This window comes from Macrotis lagotis, chromosome 1, assembly GCF_037893015.1.
Source record: "Macrotis lagotis isolate mMagLag1 chromosome 1, bilby.v1.9.chrom.fasta, whole genome shotgun sequence".
In the NCBI taxonomy this organism is placed as follows: domain Eukaryota; kingdom Metazoa; phylum Chordata; class Mammalia; order Peramelemorphia; family Peramelidae; genus Macrotis; species Macrotis lagotis.
The window spans coordinates 161,315,389-161,337,764 of NC_133658.1; the positions used below are offsets into that span (position 1 = coordinate 161,315,389).

Genomic DNA, 22,376 nt, shown 5'->3' on the forward strand with positions numbered 1-22,376 from the left:
TAATTATTAAGTTTCTGAGACAGGATTTGAACCCAGGTACTCCTGACTCCAGGGCTGGTGTTTTATCCACTTCACCACCTAGCTGCCCCAACATTATTTGTAATTGCAAAAACCTAATATCAACAATAGGGATATGGTTAAAAGGCAGTATGTTAGTACAAAATGGGTAGAATACAATAAAGAATGAAAAGGAGAAATGTATAGAATTCAGAAAAGCCATTTATGAAATGATGCAAAGTAAAAAAAAAGAGATCTGCCTCTATATTTATCCCCTAGATTTTTTGTTCTTTATACTATAATCTAATATATATATATGTATGTATACATAAATATATATATATATAAATATGGTATAAAGGTATAATAATCTTAGGGTATAAAGAAATGTAAAGTAAATATTTATAACTATCAAATAAGAAGAAAAATACATGAGAATTAACAAAAAGTCATGATAGAAATTTAGAGGCAGTGACTGAAAAGTAATAGTATTTCATGGAAAAATGTTAATTAAAATGTAAATGCAAAACAAGTATCATTACTTGTATTGAATATTAAATTTATAATAAACCACTTTTTTTGTGCAAAGGACAAAGAGATCTTCCTTTATGTTTATCCCCTAGATTTTTTTTCTTTATATCCTAAGATTATTTTGAAATGTAACATGATGAAGTAAAAAAGAACTCTTGATTCTAAGGATTCTTAGGGATCTGATCTTCTAACTCTGTGATGCTTACTACTTGTATGACTTGTATGATTATGTCAAATCATACAAGTCATTTAATCCTTTCAGTTCCAGTTTTCTCAGCTATTAATAGGTCTCTTGATCCACTAACCTTTGTCATAAATTGTATATATTTCAACAACAGCAAAGCTTCTGATAGGGAGTTAAATTTTCAATCACATTTTAAAATAAGTAGTGGAAACTCCAAATGTTAGGTGCCAAATTATAGTTTCTTGTACAGAATTCTGCAGAAGAAGAGCCATTCCATGTGAAAAAATAACATTTTTAATACACTTTTTTATTTCATTAAGTATTTCCTAGATCCATGTAAACATTTTTAACAATCATTTAAAAATATTTTGTGTTCCAAATTCTCTTATTCACCTCTCTAACCTCCTTGAGAAAGCAAGCAATTTGATATTGATTATACATGTGAAATCATATCAAAAATATTTCTTTATTAGTTATGTTGCAAAAGAAAACACAAACCAAAAAAATCCAAGAAAAATAAGCAGGGGGTGGGAGAAGCATATTTTCATCTTGATTCAGCCATATTGTTTAAAAAGATAATTAAAGTATAAAGACTAAACTCAGACTTCATCAGCTTTTGCTCCCTAGAGAGTAATGTTTTTCTTCAAGGTTTCTTTAGAATTGTCTTTTATCATTGACCAGAATAATTAAGTTATCTGCAGTTGATCATTGCACGATATTGTTCTTACTGATGTACAATGTACCCTTGTTCGTGTAAGTCTTCATGGGTTTTTCTGAAATAAATCCTGCTTGTCATTAGGTAAAGTACTATCATCACAGACATATGTCACAACTTGTTGAGCAATTTCTCAATTGATGAGCATCCCCTCAATTTCCAATTCTTTGCCACCACAAAAAGAAGTGCTGTAAATATTTTTGTCCTTTTACCTCTCCATTGATCTCTTTGGGATATATACCCAGTAGTGATATCACTGGGTCAAAGAATGCATACATTTATTTTCCAGAAAGGATGGATTAGTCCACAATTCCAGCCACAGTGCATAGTGTCCCAATTTTTCTACATCCCCTTCAAGTGTTATTTTCTTAATGTTGGCCGATCTGATAGCTGTGAGGTGGTATCTCAGAGATGTTTTAATTTGCATTTCTCTGATGCTATAGAGCATTTTTACATGACTCTTGATAGCTTTATTTTTTTCTTCTGAAATGTGTCTATTCATGGCCTTTGACCATAAATCAGTTGAGGAATGGCTCTTATTTTTATAAATTTGGCTAGCTTCCTATATATTTGAGAAATGAGGCCTTTATCAGAAACTTGCTGATTTTTCCCCTAGTTTCCTGTTTGCCTTCCAATTTTGGCTAAATTAGTTTTATTTTGCAAAGTTTCACATAATCAAAACTATTTTATTCCCCATGATTCTATCTCTTGGCCATAAATTCTTCCCTTATCCATAGATCTGACAGGCATATTTTTTCATGTTCTCCTAATTTACTTATGATTTCACCTTTTATATCATTTTTGATCATCTTTGCCCATTTGCACAGTGCGAGATAAAACTTTAGTGATGTTTGATTTGCATTTCTCTTATTAGTGATATGAAACATTCTTTCATGTTGTGAATACTTTGTAGTTTTTCTTTTAAGAACATTTGTAGGAGCAGCTAGTTGGTGTAGAAGATAGAAACCAGCCCTGAAGTCAGGAGGACCTGGGTTCAAATCCTGCCTCAGACACTTTATAATTACCTACCTGTGTGACCTTGGGCATGTCATTCTACCCCATTGCCTTAAATAAATAAAACTAGGGGAAATTTTTTTTAAAACGTCACTGCTCCATCTAAGCTGCCCTCAAGGCCCATTGTTTCTAATTATACACCTAGTTGTCCTTGAAGATTACCTGTTTTCAGGTTCTTGTTTAAGACTATTACTTCTGAAATATTTTGAAATAAAATATCAATTATTTGACATGATTATACATGTATAACCTATACCACATTGCTTTGCTGTCTTGGGGAAGGGGGTGGGAAGGAAGAGAGAGGAGGAAAAATTTGGAACTCAAAGCCTTACAAAAATGAATGTTGAAAACCATCCTTACAAATAATTGGAAAAAAAATGCTATTATGACAAAAATAGTAATAAAATACAGGAAAAAAATCTTTCCACTGAAATTTAAGATTGTTAAATTTATTTCTGCTTTTTTGAAGGCTGACAGAATAAACACACCACAGACTAATCTTCCTTGCCACATACTGGTTCTTTTCTTTCTGCCTTATCACTTTCCTTTTTCCAATCATTGTCTCATCTGAACTCAAAATATTTTATTCCCTTAAACAATTATTTTCAGATATGTTTTTTCCTGCCCATTTCAATTCCTTCGTATTTATATCTGAATATTCTCTTCTTTTACTTAGCAGATCTTTATTAAAAAAAGAAAGAGAAAAGAATTTCTCAGAACAATAACTAACAATTTGTGCATTGTTCTACTCCTAGCCCTCCCTCAACCAGTCTCCAGTGGTTCCAATGGAAGAGCCTGAATTTTTTTTCCCAATTCTACTCTAAGGTCAAGCTTGGTATGGAACTTTAAACTAAAAAAATGTTTTTAATGACGTCTTTTATTCTTATATCACTTATATTTACCAGAGAAACATCCCTTAAATGAAGAATAAAAAGGGTGAAGGGAAAATAATTTTTAGCAGAACTAAGTAGCACATCAGAATGTCTTGACTATATTTGCAGTTTTTCATAGTCACATTCACTCCTACAAAGAAAGTAGGGAGGTGCATTCTCATGTAATTATATTGTATTGTTCTGTGGTAATTGTTCTTTCTGTCTATAATAGTGTCTTATATATATTGTTTTCCTAATTTTGCTTACTCTACTTTGTATCAGTTCTCGAAAATCATCCATGCTTTTCTTAATTCTTCATGTTAATCATTTTTAAGTACCACTGTATTGTATTATGTTCATGTGCCATAGTTTGTTTAGTCCTTGCTCAATTAATAAGTCACTACTTTGTTTCCAGTTTTTTTGCTGCCACTAAAAGTGCTGTAATTAATTATTTTTTTTAAATTATGAGACCTTTATTTCTGTCTTTTGATCTATTTGGTGAAGCCCCTTCAGTGTTGGGATTAGTTTTACCTTTCTTTGTATTTCTAGTATATATATATATCACCACTCCTGAGAAGTAATTCATGCTTAATAAATGTTTTGTGATTCATTGGCTGATTAGGGTTCCTGCCTAGCAGTGAGCTCTTTGAATCTGAAGGCATATATTGTAATCACTTCTTTTTTTTTAACATAATAAGAAATTGCTTCTCAGAATGGTAGGCAAATCCCAAATTTGAACAATAGCCTATTAGTTAAACTTGTCAACATATACTCTTTTATCATTTCACTGCTCTTTACTTTTTTCACCTTTGTATTTTATTGGATGTTGGAAGAAACCTCATTATATGCATGTCTCTTATTTTTAGTTATTTGAAATAATTTCATTTATTTTGTGCTGGGCCACTCTACTATAAATTTATAAGCTTCTAGAGGACAAAGATTATTAGTTAGATGGCACAGTGGATAAAATGCTAATCCCAGCACCAGAGAGAGCTGAGTTTAAATTTAAACTCAGATACTTATATACTTGGGTAAATCACTTAATCTGCTTTCCTTTGTTTCCTTATGTGTAAAATGAAAACAATAATAGCATCTACTTCTTTGGGTTGTTATGAGGATCAAATGAGATAACAGGCTGCCTGGCACACAATAGGCCCTATATGCATGTAACTCATTTATTATCATTATGGTCATGACTTCTGAAATTAACTAAAATCTCTGCTTAAGTTCCAATGTAAACAACTAAGTGTACATGAAAACCACAAAAAAAAAAATCCAAAGAATTCAATAGTGATATCCTTGGGACAATCTGACAACTTGTCTTTTTTGCTTTTTAATCTTCTTCTCAGAAAGAAATCTTAGAGGAATCCTATAAATAATGATCTTCTCTGCAAACCATACATCATTCAGATTGCCCTGTGGAAATCTCTCCAGTGGCAATTAAGAGTTTAGTCTCTAAAGAAACATTTTAGAGTACTTCTAACAAGTTTCCAGGGGATATAGTTCATTTTTAGAAATTTCCATCACAGTCAATTAAACCAGTCTTTTTGTTCCTTTTACTCTAATTGCTTCTGACTTTCAACAGTGTGTTAGAGATTAGCTTGCTTTTGTTGAAGCATGTCAAAGACAGAATTATCTTTACTGTTCTGGAGACACATCTATCTGTCCTGAATTTCTAGATTACTGGAGTTTCTTAAGTGTGACTTACAAGTTCTAATGTAAATTTGTTGCTAGTATACCACTTTAATAAAGATTAGATCCCTATAATGGAAATTATTTTTTAAAAGTTCAGGAATGAATGAATTGGCTCTTTTTAGAGCAAAATTAAGATTTTATTTAAGTTAGTAGAAAGAGTACTGGATCTGAGGTCACAGAATCTGTGTTAGTAGGGACCCATGGACCATCTAGTTCAGTCTTAGTTCTTTTTTTTAAATAAAAGAAAGATTTTATTTATTTTGAGTTTAACAGTTTTTTTCCCCCCTACTTCCCCCACCACCACCACAGAAGGCAGTCTGTTAGTCTTTACATTGTTTCCATGGTATACATTGATCTAAGTTGAATGTGATGAGAGATAAATTGTATCTTTAAGGAAGATAGCAAAATTACTTAATGAGATAATGGGTTTTTTTTAAATTAAAGGTAATAGTCTTTGATTTTTGTTCAAACTCCATCTGAATACAGATGGCATTCTCTACTGAAGATATCCCAAAACTGTGTCTGATTGTTGTGCTGATGGAATGAGCAAGGCCATTGAGGTTATCACCCCCATGTTGCTGTTATGGTGTACAATGTTCTTCTGGTTCTGTTCATCTCATTCAGCATCAGTTCATACAAATCCTTCCAGGCTTCCCTGAATGCCCATCCCTCCTGGTTTCCAATAGAACAGTAGTGTTCCATGACTCAGTCTTGATTTTAGAATGAGATTCATTTTATATCACAAAGATTCAGTTTTTTCTTTTTTCCTTTTTTTTGTTCCTGTTACATTTTATAACAAGAATCTTGTTGTGAGAGCAATCATAAACCCCCCCACCCCCCCAAAGGATGAGAAACCTCTCAAGAGTAGTGAGAGGGATAAAAAATGTAATTCAGTCTGGAATCTATGTTCAGATTCCACCAGCTCTGTCTCTGGGATGAGTTGCCTTCTTTATCCTAAGTCTACCAAAGAAGTTGCTTTAATATTTTTTCCCACAGTTGCTATATTTCCCTCTACCCTATTCCTTCCCGCTCTCATTTTTTCTATTCTCTCTCTCCTTTCATCCTGTACCTGTTCAGAAGTGTGTTGTATCTGAGTACCGTCTCCCACAATTTTCCCTCTCTTCTGTCATCTATTCCTCCCGTTCCTCCTTATCCCATCCCTTTCCTCTCATTTTTCTTTAGGGTAAGATAGATTTCTCTACCCTGTTAAGTGTGTGTTATTTTTCTCTCTGAGCCATTCCTGGTGAGAATGAAGGCTTACTCATTCCTGCTTGCCTTTCCCTGTTCCACTCCATTGTAACAGCTTCCTCTTGACTCCTATGTGAAATATCTTAGCCTCTTCTTTTCCTCTCCTTTCTCTTCCTCTCAGTGCTTTTTTTTACCCATTGACTCCATCTTTTTTACTATATTATACAATCATATTCAGCTCCGTTCATATGAGTTATCAGTATCTTCTTCCTATGCAGGAATAAAAGCAGTTCATCATCATTAAGTTCCTCATAATTTAGTCCTTCTTGTCCATCCCCTCTGGTTCACCTGAGTCCTGTACTTGGAGATCAAACTTTTTGTTCAGCTCTGGTTGTTTCAGTAGGAAAGTTTGAAAGTCCCTTGTTTCATTGAAAGTCCATCTTTTCCACTGAAAGAGGATGTTCAATTTTGCTTGGTAGTTGATTCTCGGTTGTAAACCAAGATCTTTTGTCTTCTGGAATATCATATTTCAAGCCCTATGAGCCCTCAGTGTAGATACTGCCAAATCCTGTATAATCCTGATGATAAAGCCATGGTAGTTGAATTGCCTATTCTGGCAGCTTTTAGTATTTTCTCTTTGATTTGGGAATTCTGGAATTTGGCTATAATATTCCTGAAGTTTTTCTTTTGGAATTTCTTTCATGAAGTGATTTGTGAATTCCTTCGAGTTTTTTTTTTGCCCTCTGCTTCTAGGATCTCAGGGAAATTTTGCTGTATTATTTCTTGAAAAATGAAGTCTAGGCTCTTTTCCTGGTCAAGAGTTCAGGTTGCTTGAATATTTTTTAAATTATCTCTTTTGGATCTGTTTTCAAGGTCGATTGTTTTTCTAATGAGATATTTCACATTTTCTTTTAATTTTTTTTAATGCAGTTTTATTTCTTCCTGAATTCTTGCAAAGTAATCAGCTTCCTTCTGCATTTGAAGGAGTTATTTTCTTCAGAGAGCTTTCTATCTCCTTTTCCAGCTGACCAGTTCTGCTTTTTAAGGCATCCTTCTCCTCATTTGCCTTTTGTGTTGCTTTTTCCATTTGGCCTAAACTGGTTTTTAACGTATTATTTTCTTTAGTATTTTTTTTTTTTTGGTATTTCTTTCACCAAGTTGCTGACTTGGTTTTCATGATTTATCTGCATTGTTCTCATTTCTCCTCCCAATTTTCCTTCTGTTTCCTTTAATTGCTTTTCAAAGTCTTTTTTTATTTTTTTAAAGATTTTATTTATTTTGAGTTTTACAATTTTCCCCCAATCTTACTTCCCTCCCCCTCCCCCCATAGAAGGCACTTTTTAAAGTTTTTACATTGTTTCCATGTTATACATTGATCCAAATTGAGTGTGGTGAGAGAGAAACCATATCCTTAAAGAAGAAACATAAAGTATAAGAGATAAGAATACTAGACCATAAGATAACAGGTATTTTTTCTAAACTAAAGGAAATAGTCCTTGGTCAAAGTCTTTTTTTGAGCTCATCCATCCCCTGAGCCCATTTTCTATTTCTCTTGGTGGTTTTAGATACAGAAGCTTCAATTTTGTCATCATCTGAGTATGTATTTTGGTTCCTCATGGGACCAAAGAAATTTTTAGTAGTTTCATTCTTTTTCTGTTGTTTGCTCATTTCTTCAATGTATGGTTTTGGGGACAATCCACAGGGATCTCAATTCCTTTAAGGTTTTATGAATGGCTTCAGGCCCTCCCTTCTGTCCTGGAGCTGTGAGGATGGTCCCAGCTCAGTTATGGTCGTGTGGAAGCCCAAACTGCAACCTGGATCTGAGTGAGTTCAAACAGCTGAGTCCTGTTCCCAGGGATAGCAGAAAGATTTCTGTAGTCTCCCCCGACCCCCTTACCATCTATGGCTGAGAGCTCTGGATGTGCTGGGTGGCTTTGCTGACTCCCATTGCAGGTTCTTACCTCAGGGCTGCTCTGAGGCCAGTGTTTCATTCTGCACTCACTCTGGTGTAGCAGAATTCTCTCACCACCCCTACCATCTGTTCCCAATGATTAATCCACCTTTTCTGCCACAGACCTAGTTGTGCAGCTCAGCTGTGCTGCTCTGTGGCTGCCCTGTGACTTTTTCCAGCCCCTGTTCCCAGTGAAACAGACCTGTCCCAGAGATCTTCTAAGTTGTGTTGGACTGGGAAATTGTATCACACAATCTTTCTGTGGGTTCTTCCCCTCTAGATTTTGACTAGAGTCATAATTTGACAACTTTTGGAGTTTTTTGGGGAACAAGTTTCCAGGAATTCCTGCCTTCTCATTACCATATCGGCTCTACTCCCTCAGGTTTTTTTTTTTTTTTAGTTTTTTGCAAGGCAAACGGGGTTAAGTGGCTTGCCCAAGGCCGCATAGCTAGGTAATTATTAAGTGTCTGAGACCGGATTTGAACCCAGGTACTCCTGACTCCAAAGCCGGTGCTTTATCCACTACGCCACCTAGCCGGCCCTCAGTTTTTTCTTAATAGGAAGTGTAGCACCTTGTCAAGGAGCTGCCCTTTCTACTTTTAGATAGCTCTAATTTATAGGGGGGTTTTTTTGTTTGTTTGTTTTGTTATGTTTTTAGGCATTGAGATTAAGTGACATGCCTTGGGATCACATAGCTAGGTAAGTATTAAGTATCTGAGGTTGGACTTGTACTCAGGTCCTCCTGACTTCAGGGCAGTGCTCTATCCACTGCACCACCTAGCTGACCTTAATTGATCAATTCTACCATAATTCTGACTTTTGCTTTCTGGATTGAAGCAGACCCTATAGCTCTTCAGAGTTGCAATTGTGTCCACTGTTCAAGCTTATCTTTTTCCTGGCTCTTAACCTTATCTCAAGGCCCTTCCAGAATCATGCCCAGAACTGAACATCATACTGTAATTATTGCCTATAGGGCTGGACCAAGGGCAATGGTACCATCTTCTTGTTTGTTCTGAGTGTTATCCCTTTCTCATCAAAGGTCACATTTGCCTTTTTTTTTTTTGGTTCTACCTTGTATACACTGTTGAACTTGAAGTCTAGAAAAATCCTCAGACAAAGAGCTTTGTCTTCTTCCTCTGAATACTCACTTTCATGTTCCCAGCAAGGAAGATGTTACAGCAAAACTTGGATATAGTATCCTATGATGTCCTAAGGGTAAAAATTCATTTGGAGTGCAGATGGTCAGATGGTAACTGGATTTGAGTTTGAATATTGACTGATACTTAGGTGACCTTGGACAGATTACTGCCTCCAAGTCTCAGTTTCCTCCTCTGTAAAATAAAACGATGAAATTTATCTCTAAGGTCCCTTTTAACTCTAAATTTTAAGAAAAATACTAAAATTGATTAGATTGTACTTAAAAAATACTATTCTTAGGTTCCATAGGTTTGTTATGAGATTCCATTTTTTTTATTTTTTTAGATGCCAAATGATTTTGTTTCTCTAGGCAATTTAGCTTACTAATTAAATATAGTAGATCAAAGTGAAATATCAAAGAAGAAACCAGAATTTCAATTACTAGGATGGAATGAATATTGGTTCCTTGAACAGAAATAATGAAAACAGGAAGAACAAATGTAGGAAAAATGTAACATGTTTGGTTTTTGACATGCTGCCTTTGCAGCTCATGGGATATTCAAGTAGAGAGATTATGTAGGCCTGAGAGGAGAGGTCAGAGTTGGATATGTAGTGACAAGAAATAGTGTGCTGCAGTGGCATAAGGGCAGAATCCAAACCCTCCCTCTTTTACTGACTATCTTTGTACCTTTAAATTAATCATTTCCCATTTCTGTTGCCTCATTTATAAATGTTTGAGAAAACATTAACATGGGCAAAACATAATGATGTTCATGTGCCTAAAAAGTACTTTAGAAGTGCTCCATTAGCAGATTTTCAAATATATATATAGACACAACAGTAGTGAATCATTGTTTTCTACAAAGTAGTTAATGAAAGATAATGTCATTGATGTTTCACACAATTCTATTAAATATATGAAAAAATCACCAAAATGTTTTTATAGAAGAACAAATTGCTATTTTAAAAGGCCATTCTCTTCTCAATAAGATACTGACATTAATATGGATATTAATAATATGCTTCTTTTTTATTGTTAAGATAGTTTATTGGGGCGGCTAGGTGGCGCAGTGGATAAAGCACCGGCCCTGGAGTCAGGAGTACCTGGGTTCAAATCCGGTCTCAGACACTTAATAATTACCTAGCTGTGTGGCCTTCAGCAAGCCACTTAACCCCATTTGCCTTGCAAAAACCTTAAAAAAAAAAAGATAGTTTATTAAACTGCCATACTGGGGTGGCTAGGTAGTGCAGTGGATAAAGCACCAGCCCTGGAGTCAGGAGTACCTGGGTTCAAATCCGGTCTCAGACACTTAATAATTACCTAGCTGTGTGGCCTTCGGCAAGCCACTTAACCCCATTGCCTAGCAAAAACCTAAAAATAAAAAAAAAACCTGCCATACTCCAGTGATGTGTTCCATGTAAATGTCTTTGATCTGTTAATTTGCAAATCTGTCAACAGTATCTTGTCCCTGATTTCAACTTTGATAGTACAGACTCCTTACCCCCATCCCATATTCAATGAACCCTCTAATAAATACATCATAATATTGACTAAAATTTTTTTGAACCAGATGCTGGTTATTTAGCTCTTTTCTTTTTTTGCTGTTTCAGAGGTGATATGTTGAATGTTGAAAGGTGGTACAGGGGCGGCTAGGTGGCATAGTGGATAGAGCACCGGCCCTGGAGTCAGGAGTACCTGGGTTCAAATCCAGTCTCAGACACTTAATAATTACCTAGCTGTGTGGCCTTGGGCAAGCCACTTAACCCCATTTGCCTTGTTAAAAAAAAAAACTTAAAAAAAAAAGAAAGATGCTACAGTAGCAGCTATGTTTATTTATTTCATAGTCTCTCAATCTGAAAATTGCCAATTCCTACTGAAGGACCACTTTCAGGCATCTAACTATCTGACACATGGGAAAAATTAGGAAGTGTGGTGTTTCTTAAGCCATGAGAGGAAAGTGATCCATGATACAGAGCTGTTTCAGAAAAGTCAGGTCAGTTAAAAAATTTGACCAGCATTTATTTAACTCTTACTATGTATATGTACTGTGCAAGGTTCTGGGAATACAAAGATAAAAGATAAGCAGTCTCTGCCCGCAAGGAACTTGTTAAGCCTTGAGTAAAGGTCACTGGGACCTTAAAGCAGTTTTAGTCAAGTGGTGGGGATAGAAGCTCAGTTATAACAACTTGGAAAATGGGTGATGAAAAAGTATGGATTAGAAAACAGAGTTGGAGAGGTTAAATGACTGAATTTCTATCTGGTGTAGATATGTTGTTCAACAAGTTTAGCTTTGAAGTAGAAGAGGGAGATGAGACAGTACTTAATTTGAGGTAGAAGATAAAGGAATGCTTTCTAAGGACTTATGAAATATGGGACCTTCATATGATATTACTTCAGCTTTACTACCTTCTCCCAGGTGCTTATCCTTGCATATTTTCAAATTGTGCATTGAGTTATCTACAACCATCTAACTGTATTTCATTCTATGCTCTGGTTGAAAACCTAGTTTGTCTTTGGAGACTTAGGGATCTACTGATATTACCTGGGTTAATTAAAGACATAAACATGATTTGAAGGGGCATCTTCAGTTCAAATCTGGGCTCAGATACTTTTTTGTTTTATTCTGAGATGTTTGCAAGGCAGTGGGGTTAAGTGGTTTGCCCAAAGCCACACAGTTAGGTAATTATTAAGTGTCTGAGACTGGATTTGAACTCAGGTACTCCTGACTCCAGGGCTGGTGCTCTATCCACTGCGCCACCTAGCCGCCCCTGGGCTCAGATACTTAATAGCTGTGTGACCCTGGGCAAGTCATTTAATCTTGTTTGCCTCAATTTTCTCACCTGTAAAATAAGTTGGAAAAGAAAATAGCAAACCACTCTATTATCTTTGCAAAAAAACCCCAAATGGGACCATGAAGAGTCATACATGTTAAAATGACACAACAATAAAATGATTTGAAAGTCTCACCTTTTATGTATTTATATGTATATATTATGTATTTATATACAGCTATAAACTCTATGCAATCTTTTCTTTAATCCTACAGTGAGGGTTCCCTATTTTATTGACTTGAAAAAGCCACAGGAGCAAGGGTTAAATCACACCTATAATTACTACCTCCAGCCAGAAGATGGGGTAACTATTGGAGTCTGGTAAGTAGAAGATTCTGATTCTGCAATATTTGAATTGCTAAAATTTTTCTGCAAGATTATTCTCTTATTTCAATTTGGGAGGCACTGTGGTGCAATGAAAAATTTGGGAGTCAGAAGACCAGGGTTCATAGCCCAGTCAGGACCTCAATTACATCTGGACTTCAATTCCTCATTTAAAAAACAATATGCATAAAAAATACTGACCTCAGACTGTTGTGAAACTCAAAAGAAGTAATGTACACAAAAGGCTAATCAACAAAAGACTTCTATTTAAATGTTGGATGTTAATAATCATATCAGTAAAATGAGGCTGCTGAAGTCTCTGAGGTCCCTTCCAGGGACCTTAAATCTTTGATCTTGTGATGATCTTCTCCATGACCTAAATGCCCTATCTTAATAACTCTCCACCTTGATCCTGTTCATGAATGGAGCAGTGTTGTTGTTTGTCATTATTAAAATTTTCAAATTGTCCCTATGCAGTTGAAGCACAAAATCTCATTTACAGATATCAGTACACAGAATCTTGAGAGAGTTGACTTGAAAAGATAGGGTAGTCATCTGGGTCCTCAGTATAATTATGCTTCAGTGTATTTGAAAGAAAATTGAAGTAGTTAGAAACTACTACTCCATTATTAGAATCTAAATGTTTCCTAAAGAAAAACTACGCACACACACCACACAATACATATGCACACACACACACACACACACACGCCTATACTCACATTTGCCCCCAAGTCTGAGGACAGGTGTCAGCAGAGGTGTGACTCACTTGTCTCATGTTATCTCCTATCTCTCCTTGGGAATCACTTGCCTCTATAGATGGCTTAGTTTGCTTACCCTGTAGGTGGGAATTCTTTGGCATTTGTTAACAATATTGAACTCTCTTTCTACAGATGTTGCTTTCTAGCTTCCCATTTCTACTGCCCTAATCCATCCTTCATTCTGCTGCTAAGAACATACTGGGAAATCTCTAGTGTCTTTCTATTGCCTGTTGAGTAAAATTCAGAGTCTTTTTTTTTTTTTGGCATGTATGGCCTTCTGATGTCCCCTTGTCTTTCATGGCTTAGCTCCTATCACTGTTAAACAAGTTTTTTCCCTACAGGTGTCTTTGTTCACACTGTTCTACCTAGATGTTCTTCTGCTTCTTTTCCATCCCTTGAATTCCTACTTATCCTCTTCTACCCTAACTCAAATGCCACTAGTGCTAAAAGGCCTTCCCCTCCCAGTTGTTAATGGGATGCAGTCCTTGAACCTAAAGTGCTTTGGAAGAGGAATTAGATAAAAAAAGAGAGGCAACAAAAGAAAATGTGTCAGAGGAAAATGCATAGTAATTATAATGGGAATGGGAATGGATTAAACTGCAGACTGGTATAAAATTGATACCTTAAAAATGCCTTTCTCATTTAATAGTGCACAAGTTCCTGAATACTATTTACTTCACACCTCTACTTCCACCTGTCCTCAGACTTAGTGGCAAATGTCTCTGTGTGTGTGTGTGTGTGTGTGTGTGTGTGTGTGTGTGTGTGTGTGTGTGGTTCTTCTTTAGGAAACATTTAGATTCTAATAATGGAGTGGTAGTTTCTGACTACTTCAATTTTATTTCAAATACACTGAAGCATAATTATTATTAAAAGAGCCAATCCTGAGAATATGATGATGACTAATTAAAAGAGTGATAAAAAGTGAAGATGAATTGGAGATCAGGTTAAATGCTGAGAAGTCTGAAGTAGAACCCACCCCCTAAGAATGGAGAAAGCCCCAGAAAGAAATATAGCAAAATAGAGCTGAAATGTCAGATACATGGCTTCCACTAGCAGATGTTGCTCTGTATATGAGTATGTTAGCTTATGGATTTTGGAGGATAAGCTTTAGGGGACTTGAACTGGCACAAATCAGGATGAGAAGCAGGCTGACAACAAATGGCAGCTTCTTATGACCAGTTTGTTATAGAACAGGTCTTGTGGACATTATGAATACATGCACAAACTTCGAATATGTAAGTGTGCATTGTGTTATTTCTATACAAAGGGGAATGTGACATCTCCCTAGAGTGTATCTTCAAGTGGACTATTTGTACCTGATCTGTAGTAGAGCCTTCCAAGGATGCATTGGTTTAATCAACCACAGTTGGACACATTGTACCTTGACTCCAACATAGTAATATTATTTTGGTCCTCTTTGAGAATAAAGGATAATAACCAATCAACCAATAGTGCATGCATCTAATGAGAATAGTGAGGAATAAGGATGATAAAAAGGGAATCAGAGAAAAGATTTGTAGCATGGGATGGATGGTAAAAAGTATAGTGAGTGACAAAAAAAGATTGAACTGTTTAGGTCTTAATGCTTGTTTCATTTTTGTTGTTGTTTTGGTTTGTTTTTACCAAGGAAGAATCATATTCAAATTGGAAAGAACAGAAGAAAAGTGGGGGGTTAATAACCTATAGGAAGAAGAACACCTAACTGCCTTTGATAAATACAAGTCACAAGCCAAAATTAACATATCCCAGGGAGCCACAAGAATATAATATAAATGAGTGCTTAAGTTACTCTTGATGCTCTTGAATGATTGTGAAGAATGGGAGAGGTTGCATCACTAGATAAATATATGTTGTCCTGAATTTCAGAAGAGAATGGATTCATAAACTCCAGGAAAATTTCTGGACCTAATTCTAGAATGAATAATTAAATGGATTTATTGTTGTTCAATTGTTATGCCCAACTCTGTGACCCCTTTTGGGGTTTTCTAAGCAAATATACTATGTGGTTTGCCATTTACTTCTCCAGTTATTTTGCAGAGGAGGAAACTGAAGCAAACAGTTAAATGACTTGCTTGGGTCATGCTGCTTTAATATAAGTAATTTTCCTGAGTTCAAAATGAGCCTTCCTGACTCCAGTTCAAGTATTCCAGGTATCATCTAGGTTGCCAGATAGAGAGTTAGTGAACATTTTAAAAAGGAAGCAGCAATCACAAGAATTACCATGGATACATTAAAGATAATATATAGCAATTGTACCATAAAAAATTAAGGCAAAGGTTCTGAAAAATCTATTAAGATTTGTATAAGATGATGTTAAGTGAAATGAGCAGAACCAGGGGGAACACTTTTTGTGATGACAGCAAAATTGTGAAGTCAAACTCTTTGAAAGGCTTAGGAATTCTGATCAGAGTAATTTATTCCAGTAGACTCAGGATGAAACAGATTTCTGACCTCTTGATAGAAAGGTAAAAGCTTCAAAGTGCAAAATTAGACTTTTTCTTTGTGGTACATGGCCAATGGGAAAATTTGTTTCCCTCAACTTATTTATAATAAGATTTTGTTTTTCTTTTTTCCTCAGCTGGTGATAGGGGAGGGCTGCAAGGGAGAGAAAGTAGATTTTTACTGATTAAAAAATTCCAATTTGAGTTTAAGAAATTTGTTAAATAAAAAAAAGAAAATGAGTTTATGAAATAATGAGTCAGAGTGAAGTGAGCAGGAGTAGGAGAACAACAATGTTGTAAAAACAACAATGTTGTAAAGACAAACAATTTCTAGACCTAAGAAGATTGATCAATATAATAAGCAACTATAATTCCAGAAGATTAATGATGAATCATGCTATCTTGACAGATAGGAGTCAGACTTGGGGACCAGAATGAAATCTTTGGGTTTTTTCTTTTTTAGCAGTGACCATTGCAGAATTTTGTTTGGTTTGTCTATATATGTTTGATACATGGATTTTGTTTTTCTTTTCTTTTGTTTTTCCCCCAGTGGGAAAAGGGGAAGTAGGAGGGAGGAAAAGTAGAATTTTTTTCAATTAGGGCAATAGAGGAGAGGAGGAGAAAAGAACAGGTCATGGAAGAGTATACTCATTTTCTTTTGTAACAGGGTATACTAGGTGATGACTTAGAGATTACTTAGTTTACCAGGATTTTTTTTTTTCTGGAGTAAGGGGGATTTGATTTATTTGATTTTTCCTTCCAGTTACATTTAAAACCTTGAGTTCTGAATTCTCTCCCTTCCTCCCAACCTACTCCCCCTTAATTTGAAAGCAAATTGTTTGATATGGGTTAAAATTGTATAGTCATGAGAAACATCACTACAATATTCATGTTGTAAAAATAAACATAACCCACCCCCCCAAAAAAAGAAAGAAATTTCAAGAAAAATAAAATGGAAAAAAGCATGCATTTGTCTGCATTCAGACACCATCAATCTTTGAGATGGATAGTATTCTTTATCATAGGTCCTTCAGAGTTCTTTTGGGTCACAGCATTGCTGAGTAAAGGTAGGTCATTCACAACTGCATCCTGCAATATTGCTATGATTTTGTATACAGATCGTTTTTCCATTGCTTATGTAAGTTCTTTTTTTTTACTAAGAGCATCCTGTTCATCATTTCCCATAACAGAACAGTATTTCATCTCAATCCCTAACTGTTGGCATCCCCTCAATCACCAGCTCCAGCACCAGAAAAAAGCTGCTATAAATATTTCAACACATAATAGGTTCTTTTCTTCCCATGTTTTATCTCTTCTGGAATATATAAACCTAGAAGAGGCACTGCTAGGGCCAAAGAGTAGACATGGTTTTATAGCCCTTGGGCATAATTCAAATTCAAATAATTCTCTCCAGAATTGTTGAATCATTTCATAACTACTCCAACAGTGCATCAGTGTCTCAATTTCCCTACATCCCCTCCAACATATTTGTCATTTTCTTCTTCTGTCCTATTACCCAATTCAGTAGGTAGATAAGATAATGTCTTAGAATTGTTCCAACCTGAATTTCTCCTAACAATAGTGAGTTAAGACATTTAAAAAAAAAACATTTAAATAGACTATTGATAATCTCATCTGCAAACTGTTCATATCTCTTGATCATTTATCAATTTGGGAATGGATTTTTTTTATAAATTTGACTCAGTTTTCTATGTTTGAGAAATGAGGTCTTGATCAGAGAAACTTGTTTCAACATTTCTTTTCCCACAGTTACTGTTACTAACTGTATTTCATTCTGTCCTATCCCTCCACAATCATTTATTCTATTCTTTCTCTACTTTTGCCCTATCCCTCCTCAAAAAGTGTGTTGTATCTGCCTACCACTTCCCATGATGTTTGTTGCCTTCTATCACCTATTTCCTCCCTTCCCTTTTCTCCTATCCCTTTCCTTTCCTACTTTCTTTGGGTAAGATAGATTTGTATATCCAATTGAATGTGTACTCCATTCCCTCTGTGAACCAATTCTGATGAGAGTAAGGCTCACTTCACTGTAAAAGCTTTTTTTTTTTGCCTCTTTTATGTGAAATAACTTACCTTATTTTACCTTTCCCTTTCTCCCAGTTCACTCCTCTCTTACCCATTAACTCCATCTTTTTAATATAGTATACTTAGAAAATTTAACTCTCATCTGGGCTTGTCTATATATATGCTCCTTTTAACTGCCCCATTAAATGAGAAAATTCTTAGGAGTTATCAGTATCATCTTTAGTATCAGTATCATCTTCCCATGCAGGAATTTAAGCAGTTCAATATCATTAAGTCCCTTATGATTAACCTTTACTGAATCTTGTATTCTAAGATCAGATTTTCTCTTCACTTTTCTTTGTTCCACCAGGAAAGTTTGAAAGACCCCTGTTTCTTTGAATATCCATCTTTTCCCTGAAAGAGTATTTTGTTGGGTAGTTGATTCTTATTTGTAATCCAACCTCTTTTGCTTCTGGAATGTCATCTTCTCAGTCCTATAATCCCTTAATATAGAGGCTGCTAAATCTTGTGTTGTCCTGATTATGGCTCCTTGATATTTGAATTGTTTTCTTCTGACAGCTTGCAATATTTTCTCCTTGACTTGGGAGTTCTGAAATTTGGCTGTAATATTACTGTCAATTTTCATTTTGGGATCTCTTTCAGGAGGTAATTGGTAGATTGTTTCAATTTCTATTTTACCCTCTGCTTCTAGACTATCAGGGCAGTTTTCCTTAATAATTTCTTGAAAAATGATGTCTAGACTCTTTTTTTGGTCATGACTTTTCAGGTAATCCAATAATTTAAAAATTATCTTTTCTAGATCTGTATTCCAGGTCAGTTTTTTTTTTCTATTGAGATATTTCATATTTTCTTTTAGTTTTTCATTCTTTTGGTTTTGTTTTGCTTTTTGATTTTTCACAAAGTCATCAGCTTCCCTTAGCTCCATTCTATATTTTAAAGAATTATTTTCTTCAGAGAGCTTTTATATCTCTTTTTCCATTTGACCAATTCTGCTTTTTTAAGACATTCTCCTCATTGGCCTTTTGTATCTCTTTTTCCATTTGACCCAGATTGGTTTATTTGACCCAGATTGGTTTTTAAGATGTTATTTTCTTCAGAATTTTTTAGTATCTTCTTCATCAAGTTGCTAACTCGGTTTTCATGATTTTCCCATATTGCTCTCATTTCTCTTTCCATTTTTTCCTTTACCTCCCTTACTTGATTTTCAAAATCTTTTTTGAGTTCTTCTATGACCTGAGACCAATTCATGTTTTTCTTGGAGGCTTTGATGTTTTTTTAAGAGTGTATTTTGATCCTCCTTGTGACCAGAGTAATTGTCTGTGCTTGTATTTTTTTTTCCTTCTGTTATTTGCTCATTTCCCCAGTCTATGACTTTATTTTAACTCTTTGTTAAGGTGGAACTCTGTTTTCTGGGTAGAGGATGCATATTTTCAGAGATACCTCCAGGGACTCGCAAGTTTTCAATTCCTTCAAAGTTTTATGAGAGGCTCTGATTGCTCTCCTGGTCTGTGTTCTGGTCTATGGATGACCACAAACACTCCTCTCTACCCTGGAGCTGTGAGGACAGTTCCCACTCAGCCAGGGTAGTAAACTCTGTTGTCCTTTTTTTTCTGAGATTAGGGCCCCAGACTGCAGCCCAGATCTGACTTTGAGCAAAGCGGAAGAGTTCTGCCTCAGAGATAGCAAATCTCTGCAATCTCCCCTGACCCCCCTTACCAACTGCAGACTGAGCACTCTGGAAGCAGCTGCCAGTTAGCTTCTGCTCCTGGTCCACTGGGGTTGGATCTGTGCTGCTAAGGCCTGTGCTGGACTGTGCTCTACTCAACCCTGATGCAGCAGTCTTTTCCTGTTGACCTTTCAAAATATCTTTGGCAATCCCTGGACTGAGAGATCTGGAAACCACCACTGCTGCCAGTGATCAGGCACCCAGCTTCCTCTTTCTGGATGTCTGGAACTGATTCCCTCTAGTGCAGCCTGGGTCACCCTATGGGTCCTTTCTAATCTTAGTGTAACAAACTCTTCCCATGGATCTTCCAAGTTGTCTTGGACTGCAAAATTTTTTCACCCAGTCTTTTTGTAGGTTTGCCCCTCTAGAATTTGCTTAATATCATCATTTAAAGGTATTTGGAGTGCTTTGAATGAGAGTTCAGGTGAGTTCCTGCATTTACACTGTCATTCTAACTCTTCCCCATGTCCACAATTTTGTTTCTTAGCAAAACATTTGAACTAATGTTTAGCTATTTTTGGCCAAGATGGTGAGATGTGGTTTGTTTTGGTCATTCAGTCACATCAAACTCATCTTGACTCCACAGTCCACACCATCCAATGGAATTTTCTTGGCAAGGATTAAGGCCAACACAGATTAAATGACTTTCCCAGAGCAACATAGCTAGTAAGTTTCTGAGGCCAAATTTGAATTCAGTCTTCCTGACTCCAGGGCCAATACTCTATCCACTGAGCCATCTAGCTGCCCCAGGAGATATGAGTACATATTAAACCTAAGTGAATTTCTAATTATTCAAATAACCAGATCTCAAAGAATAATTTGACATTAGCTTAGAAGGAAGTTTCTAGTGGAATGCAGTGGAGTTCTAAGTGCCAACCATTCTTCTTAGCACTAGAAATATAAAAAGGAGGCAAAAGACAGTCTTTGTCTTCCAGGAGCTCACAATCTAATAGTGGAGACAACAAACAAACAGCTCTGTACACGCAGCTCTGTAGGGGATAAATAGGAATTAATTAAAAGAGGATTTTGTATTTGATTTTGGAAATAATAGGGAGCTAGTTGATTTCATTGACTAAGGCGATAGCATAGTTGAACCTGCACTTTCGAAAAATCACCTTGGCAGCTTAATGGAGAATGAATTGGGGTGAGAAGAAATTTGAGGTAGGAAAATCCATCAAAAGAGTGTTGTGGTAGTCCAAGCATGAGTTGATGAAGGCCTGCACATGGATGGTGGTAATAGGGGAGGTGAGAAGGGAAGCATATTCAAAAAGTGGTACAAATGTTAAATCAGCAGGCCTTGACAAGAGATTACATATGGGAGGTGAGAGATAGTGAGGTTAGCCAACTAGATTGAAAGAACCTGAGGGACTGGAAGAATGTAGTGAAAACTTCTGTGCCTCAAGAAACAATCATTATGTAGAATTCAAAGAGGTGGAGGAGGACTTTTATGAATTGATTCAATATGAAGTAAATAATCAAGAGAATAATATGCACAACTACAATGATGTAAACAATAGAAATTCCGCCTAAAAAAGAGAACTAAATTTAGATTGTGTTGGCCCACCTTGGACAAGAAGAGCAGATAAGAAAAAATGTTTATCTTTTGTAGAAAGATGAAGTGATTTGAAGTGTAACATATGCTGTACATGATAGTCATGGGGATTAATTTTGCTCCATTGCTTTAGTTATTAGAGGTGGGAGACATAGTGGCATATACTGGTTATCTCTGCTACCCAACAGAATAAGATTGGTGAATTGATTGAGTTTGGGGTTTTGAACTACAGAGAGCTAAAGTGGTTGACTGGCTATATTAACCCTAGCTACAGTCTAGTGATCCCTGAGGAGAGAGGGTTCACCAGGCTGCTGAAGGAAGTACAACCTTGTCCACATAGAAATGGAGATGTCAGAGCTTCCTTTAGTGGATGTAATCCTCTAGCTTGGGCACACTATAGAGACTAAGATTGAAAAAGGAAAAGAAAAATAGTGGTGTGTTTTTTTTCCGTTAGTTTTTGCAAGACAATTGGGTTAAGTGACTTGCCCAAGGTCACACAGCTAGGAAATTAGTGTCTGAGGTCTGATTTGAACTCAAGTGCTCCTGACTCCAGGGCTGGTACTCTATCCACTGTGCCACCTAGCTGCCCCCTTTTTAAAAAATAATATTTAAGTTTTTAAAAAAGACCATGACACCCCAGGTCATGACAATATTTTCTTTATGATTCTCAACAAGCAAGGAGCTTAGTAGATTGGCAGACACTTGCCACTATTCTCCTATGACACAGACCAGTCATTCCTATATTCAGAATGTTCATAAATCAGGTGTTAAGGAAGAAAGGAAGGGAATACCTAGATTTTAGAGTTAGAGGATCTTTTCCTACTAATTCAGATTGACCTTTCCCTAGCTAATCCAAATTTTTGCATAGTTGTGTTTACTAGTTTTTGGGCAAGTCACTTAAGTCTGCCTCTCAACCAGGGCCATCAATCTCCAGTTATTCTTATTCATATCTGGCCACTAGGCCTAAATGATTCAGGAGAAGAAAGTGAGGGTGGTGACTTAGCATGCTCCCACCCCCACATAAATCCAATTTATATGCATGTCATGGTATCACCTCCCTATCACAGACTTAAATCTGTGTCCTCTGGCATTTGAACTTTGAATTAATTCTGTAAAACCAAATGAAGTAAAAATTTTAAAGGGGAAAAAGAGGTATGTAATCATTGTTTATTGTCTCTGGTTATATTTTCAGGCACACAGTCCCTGCGGTCTTATGGAAGAATGCTCAAGGAAAGGAACAAGTGTGGTATGAGGATACCTTGGCTTCTAACCATCCTATCATTCTTTATTTACATGGAAATGCAGGCACTAGGTAAGATAAAATGAATCAGTTATAAATAGGCATCATTTACACCTCTGTTTTGGTTCATGACTTAAATTGATGTGATGATCGTTGGTTACAGTGAATTA

The 22,376-nt window shown here is 36.0% G+C and overlaps 1 protein-coding gene across 6 annotated transcripts in view; it reads left to right on the plus strand.

Annotated features, from left to right (window-relative positions):
* The window catches only part of ABHD12 (abhydrolase domain containing 12, lysophospholipase), a 143,944-nt gene that overhangs the window by 75,627 nt on the left and 45,941 nt on the right, over positions 1-22,376 (plus strand). For 5 of the 6 annotated variants that reach the window (XM_074209298.1, XM_074209297.1, XM_074209301.1 and 2 more), the window contains exons 3-4: positions 12,332-12,437; positions 22,159-22,278. In XM_074209298.1, coding sequence (XP_074065399.1) covers positions 12,332-12,437; positions 22,159-22,278 — 226 coding nt within the window. Of the gene's footprint in view, positions 1-7,656; positions 8,021-12,331; positions 12,438-22,158; positions 22,279-22,376 lie in introns of those variants that run through there. The other variant, XM_074209302.1, reaches the window with a different exon arrangement.